This window comes from Benincasa hispida, chromosome 11 (assembly GCF_009727055.1).
Source record: "Benincasa hispida cultivar B227 chromosome 11, ASM972705v1, whole genome shotgun sequence".
Classification (NCBI taxonomy): Eukaryota; Viridiplantae; Streptophyta; class Magnoliopsida; order Cucurbitales; family Cucurbitaceae; genus Benincasa; species Benincasa hispida.
Genome location: NC_052359.1, coordinates 60,392,305 through 60,398,661, shown reverse-complemented (window position 1 = coordinate 60,398,661; position 6,357 = coordinate 60,392,305). Strand labels below are relative to the sequence as shown.

Sequence of the window (6,357 nt, the reverse complement as noted above, 5' to 3'; positions counted from 1 at the left end):
TATAATATTCATTTATTATATGCTAAAAATTACTATTTAGAAAAATAATTAGAACTACAAGATTTCATGTGCATTGCACATGTTTGTTGATTGGTACTTTGAAAAGACATCATGTTTATCCCTTAAAAATGAAAACGAAGTGACCAATGATCACCTTTTAGAAGTATGTAGGGATCAAAATAAATAAAAATTTAACCAACAATGCTATAAATAAAAATTTGAAAGTACAAATGATCAAATAAACCAAAGATAATACTAACAGTATGGAAGCCAAAATAATATTTAAAGCAATAAAATAATAATAGAAACCAAAATTTAAATCCATAATCCAATTTAATTTAGGAAAATTTTCACATATAAAAAAATGTCAAACTATTTACAGAAATAGAAAAAAAAATACAATAAATATTGATAAACTTTTATCGACGTCTATCACATAGTATTATTGATATACTTTTACAATTTTTATTACCGATAGAGTTCTATAAATATTTATAAAAAAATATTAAATTCTATTATTTTATATAAATAATTTATCTTATTTTTCTATTTTTGAAAATTCTCTTTTATTTTATTCAAGAAATTGGGACGACTAAATTATGGCATTTAAAATGGAGTCTACGACGAGGAAGAGAATGTACGGCAGGCGATTAAATCGTTTCAATCGAACGCTCCCTAGTGGCCAACCAAACGAAAGGCGTCAAATTTCGCTCCACAAGTTTCCATTTCACACCTTGCCCGCCATTGTTACCTTCCTCCGTCTCTGCTCCGATTCAGCCTTATCATGCTCTGATTAACCTCATGAACTCCAACGCTTCGAATCCAAATCCTTCTATGGCGACTTCCACTGCTGCTGATTCCTCCGGCAAGAAGGTTCGCAAGCCCTACACCATTACCAAGTCTAGAGAGAGCTGGACTGAAGAAGAGCACGATAAATTCCTCGAAGCTCTTCAGCTGTGAGTTTATTATGTTTGTTACTTGCAATTTTCTAAGAAATTTCGTCTACTTTCTCTCTGGACTGAAGAAGAGCCCGATAAATTCCTTGAAGCTCTTCAGCTGTGAGTTTATTATGTTTGTTACTTGCAATTTTCTAAGAAATTTCGTCTACTGATGTTTATGTCGAATTCTACCTCCCGAAACCAATATTCAAGTCTGATTTACGTTTTTTTGTTTTTTGAAATCGGAATTGCTTTATAACTTCCGGAGGGAGCTTTATCTTCCTTATTGATTTTAGTTTTCATGATTCTGTTGATTTTAGTTTTCATGATTCTGTTCCTCGTTTTCCGGCTCCGATGTTGATGCTGTGTGGTTTGAGGATTTAAACCTTCGAGTTTTCTTAACTTCGATGGTTTAAGTTTTGTTTTCCCGCTCTTCGTCATTCCACATCGCTTAATTTTGTTTCATTTGGAGCTTTTTCATATCATCATTGTGGAGCTATCATACTGTTCTGTAATCGGCGTTTTCTGTTGGTTAGAAATCCATTGACTTAAAATCAGAGTATTGAAAGCTCTGTAGTTGTGGTTTTTCTATCCTAGAATTGAGGTGTTAGGAGGCAATTTACGAGTTTGACATGTAGAAAATATACTAGTATAGGAACCGAAGAAAATTAGAGGGGAAATTTACGATTTCTGCAATTTTAGTTCATATGTCAAATTTTCAGGTTTGATCGTGACTGGAAGAAAATTGAAGATTTTGTAGGTTCAAAGACAGTTATTCAGGTGAAAGACGCTCGATTTGGTTTGTTGGAGCTTTTGCTCTTTGATTTCTTCCCACAACATGTTCTTTACTCTACAGTCGATGCTGCAGATTCGGAGTCACGCCCAAAAGTACTTTTTGAAAGTCCAAAAAAATGGAACGATAGCACACGTACCTCCCCCACGCCCAAAACGCAAGGCTTCACATCCTTATCCACAAAAGGCATCAAAAAATGGTACGGAAATCTGATTCATAAGCAACGCGCACACTTCAAAGCTTTAACTACTGATATAATTAACTCATATTCAATAGTTTTGTTACCGTTGCAAGCATCAATGGGTTATCCTTCTTCAGTTAATACCCTAACACCTGGATATTCTCCTTGGGACGATGCGTCGATAATGATTAACCCTTCTTTGAGCAAAATCATGCAACCACAAGATGAATTTACAAATTTTCACAGATCTGAAAGTACGTATATTTATCCCCTCACCGCTAAAATCTTCAATGTAGTAGATTGGCTTGTAAATTGGACTCTTAAGCCCTTATCTTATCACATGGTGTTACAATTCAGCTGATATTGCATCGGAAGGGACACCAATGATCAGTAGTAGCAGCCTCAATGGTATGGGAAGCCCTGATATGGGAAAGCAGGGAAAACAAGCTCCTATGCTTCACGGTAACATTCTAGATTGGTTATAATATAGTTTTAAGTCAGTGAAAAAGCCAAGTGTGCAGGGTGGGTGTTTAGAAGTGAAATTATGATCTGAGTTTTTATTTATTGGGTATCCTGTAGGTATACCAGATTTTGCTGAAGTTTATGGCTTCATTGGTAGCGTTTTTGACCCAGACAGTAAAGAACATGTGAATAAACTCAAGGAGATGGATCCTATCAACTTCGAAACAGTGAGTTTGAGAATTTGTGATTGTGCCTCTGACTTGTACTAGTGACTGTAATTGTACATGAATAATTAGCTAGGCTGGACCCTAGTGCACGATCATGAATCATATTCTGCTTGTTTATATTGCTTCCTAGTTGCAACCATGCTGATCTTTATAGACTCCGGATTAATACATGCTAAACACCCTTCTTGAAATAACCGCAAGCATTTGCTCATAACTTCAAATGGTGACTTGCAGGTTTTGTTGTTGATGCGAAACCTCAGTTTTAATTTGTCCAGCCCTGACTTTGAACCACTCGTAAGTCTGGCATACTTCCATTCTCCAAGTACATATATGTCTGCATCTGTCCGTTTCTAACTTGTACTTTTCAGTCTCGGTGCTGTTAGATAATATAATATTAAAGTTACCTTCACCGGATCAATCGGTGATTTAGCATGGTATTAGAACAAGTGGTCCAAAGGTCTTGTGTTCAAACTCCTACAATATTATTTCCTTCCCAATTAATATTGATTTCTTCTTGTTGGGTCTTCTACATTTTTCAAGCTCACAAGTGAAAATAGTGTTAAATGGTACGATATTAATTTTACCTTCGCCCTTTAGCTTAAACTTTTGAGTCAATCAGTGATTTATCACTGCCATGCTTATATCTTGTGCTCAGTCACATGGTTGGTAATGTCAAATCATAATTGTTCTTTGGATTTGCTTAGGCCTTAGGGTGAACTTCTATGACTTGAAAAATAATTATAAATTCCATTTTATTGATTGAGTGGACTGTGAAACTAGGTTGCAAGCTGCTGCTGTTTAACATAGGGATCAAACAAAATCTATACTCTTGAGGGTATTGATCCAAGTCTTAGAAAACTTCGTATGCTTTCTTTTAGCAGCTCTCGAGTAATAAACATTATTTACCTTTCTAAGAATGTATACAAGCTCTTTTTGCGTGTAATGGTAAGGACAATTCTAAGAAACTGACATTGTGTAATTCCCACATTGAAGGAAAACATTCTGAAGGCTCTGGTTGATACTCAGTTTTGGAATTGAATAGTAACTTGTTCTCCTCACATGGTTAAGCATTTGAAAACGTTCTAAACGGTTTCTATATCGTCTTAACTGATTTGTTTCAGAGAACTGTGTTGTCAACCTATGATGTCAATACAAAAACAGTAGCAGTCACTGCAGGAATGCCTACAAAGAAGCATGCTGATGATATATCCTGTTGAATTACCTACTACCTAAAATTAGCTCATTACCTTGTATCAGCTCTTATCTACTCTGCCTATTACTTGTCGAAGTCAGAGCGTTGGAACACCCGAACAACGCCAGCTGCCAGCCAGGGCTGTTAGAGAAGATTGTATCAAAAATTGGTCTCCATTGATTCTTTTGAGGCTCTATGGATCCTCCTCTTTGGCACCTTACCAAGGCTCATATTTCGGGTTTGGCCTATAACCAAATGTATATTGTTGTAAGATCTGTTTGATGAATTTTGTCATGTGCTAATAAAAGTACAGCCCCGTTAACTGTTTGCAAGGGTGCTCGATCGGGCTGTTGAACCAAAACATGGCTCGATCTCAGAGTGGTATTGGATAGGCGATCTTCTTATAGGCGATCTTCTTGTGCTTGTATCGTTAGAAATGAGTGTAAATTGCTGTTGTTCTTAGTGAAGTTCACCTGTTTTGTAAGTGGCCTTTTTTTCCAGAAAGAATGAAATGGGTTAGTACATATAAAAGAAACGTGTTTCTAGATTATCTTCTTTCCCTTCTAGCTACTAATTTTCTTCGATCAATGTTGTGGCTTTTATTACTCGAGATTGAGATGATCAATGTCATGTTGGAAGAAATATAATTAGTTGGATATTCCGTATAAATTAACAACATATGAAATTCTGATCTTTTGATTTGCATATAATGTCCTTGGTTGGATTTTCAACATGCTTGAAAAAGTTATTGATAAATTGGATCTTGTAGATACTCTTATAACATCTCCTTCTCATATCCATAGATCTACCCCGCTCTTATATAGGTAGATACAAAATTATCGATTTTTGAAACATATGGAGGAAAAAACAGGACTATTTAGAGGGGTTGGAATGGGTAAAAGAGATTGTAGAATTGATCAACAACATTATCAAAGTTCATGGCGGTGTGGGATCTAGAGGAATATATGATCATACTAATACTCATGAAGAAAATGACCTTTACGTGGAAATGAAAGAACTGAGAGTAATCAATGAAGAAAATATTACAAAATCAAAAGTGGTTCTAGTCTATGGTTAGATGAATGAGCCGATAGAAGCTCATATGAGAGTTTGTTTAACTGCTCTGACTAGGAGAAAAATCAAATTCCTTCTGAGTTCGTGTTGACATTTTAATTAATGTGAATTTAGCTTAGAATTTTGAGAAGGGTTTTCTGGCATTGTTTTAGATCGATTATTTCGCTTAAAGAATGTTCAAAAGAATTGATCAGAAGGCAATGGTTTTGGTTTATATGAGCTCTTTCCTCTTAAGTGAGTATAAGGAGAGACTTTTAAATTTTTTTTCCTTATTGATTGCCACTTAATTGTTCAAATATCTCATATTCTCGTTGAGATTTGAGATGACATTTTGTAACTAAAAAAAAGTTAAAATTTATCTTCATATTTGTCTGTCGCGTTATTTTAGTTCCTCTATTTTATTCTTGTCCTATCTTTTAAAAATTGATTTTTTTATTGGTTGGAATTTTTTAATGCAAAATCTATTTGTTAAAAAATTCATTTAACACAATGTCACAAAATTTCAAAATGTTTATGGAGTATTGTGTTGTAGTGATAGTGTGATTAAAAAAATTGTTTTTTTTTCTCGCAATTTCTTGATCATGAAATCCATCTTTTAAAATTCCAAAAACAAAATTCATCTTTCAAAATTCCAAAAACAAGTTCTTTAAAACTAATTTTTTAGATTTTATTTTGGAGAGACTTTACTTTTTTACATGTATTTGAAATTTATACTTATTGTCTCTCCATTTTTCTATAATTTTTACCTAGCTTAAAAGAAAAATAACAAAAACAAAAACAAGCTTTTAGAAACTATTTTTTTTTTTAATTTAGAAACATTCGTAAAAAAACATATGACTATGCGAGAAATTTAGAGAAAGAATGGGTGTTTATAACCTTAATTTTCAAAAACTAAAAACTAAGGTCCCGTTTGACAACAATTTGGTTTTAGAAAATTAAGCCTATTTACTCACCATTTCTTACATTGATTGACATCTTTCTTAAGTACAATCATTGAATTCTTAGCTAAATTAAAAAACAAAAGCAAAATTCTAAAAGCTAATTTTTTTAGTTTTTAAAATTTGGCTTGGTTTTTTAAACCATTGGTTAAAGTATAATAAATGAATAAATTTAGAGATGGAAGTAATGTCTATAGACTTAATTTTAAAAAACAAAAACAAAAAATTAAATGGTTACCAAACGATGCCCAAATAATTACCAAACGAGGTCTACTTTTCTAGTTTTTAAAATTTAACATAGCTTTTGAAAACATGAGGGGAAAATGGATAACAATACATAGAAACTTATGAATGAGAGTAGTATTTACAAGCTTAATTTTAAAAATAAAAATAAAAAAATCAAACGTTTATCAAACTATGTCTAGAATTTATAATTTGTTTAAGATCTATCAAACAAAAAATTGAATGTTTAGAAATTTGCACAACTTTGAAGGCAGAATAGACACACACCAAAAAAAAAAAAGAGAGAGAGAAATTTTTACGTTAAAAAAA

The 6,357-nt window shown here is 33.1% G+C and overlaps 1 protein-coding gene across 11 annotated transcripts; it reads left to right on the top strand.

Moving 5' to 3' along the window:
• Positions 1 to 623: 623 nt before the first annotated feature.
• Positions 624 to 4,337, top strand: LOC120091957 (protein REVEILLE 8). Of its 11 annotated transcripts, none has more exons than XM_039050136.1 (9): positions 624 to 956; positions 1,661 to 1,718; positions 1,795 to 1,930; positions 2,008 to 2,166; positions 2,270 to 2,374; positions 2,492 to 2,601; positions 2,836 to 2,895; positions 3,382 to 3,436; positions 3,723 to 4,337. In XM_039050136.1, the coding sequence occupies exons 1-8, from the start codon at positions 802 to 804 to the stop codon at positions 3,406 to 3,408; spliced, it is 810 nt and encodes a 269-aa protein (XP_038906064.1). In that variant the 5' UTR covers positions 624 to 801; the 3' UTR covers positions 3,409 to 3,436; positions 3,723 to 4,337. The 11 variants fall into 11 exon arrangements, with proteins under 11 accessions (XP_038906064.1, XP_038906063.1, XP_038906060.1 ...); XM_039050135.1 differs by having other exon boundaries at positions 3,595 to 4,337; XM_039050132.1 differs by lacking the exon at positions 3,382 to 3,436 and having other exon boundaries at positions 2,050 to 2,166.
• Positions 4,338 to 6,357: the final 2,020 nt, after the last annotated feature.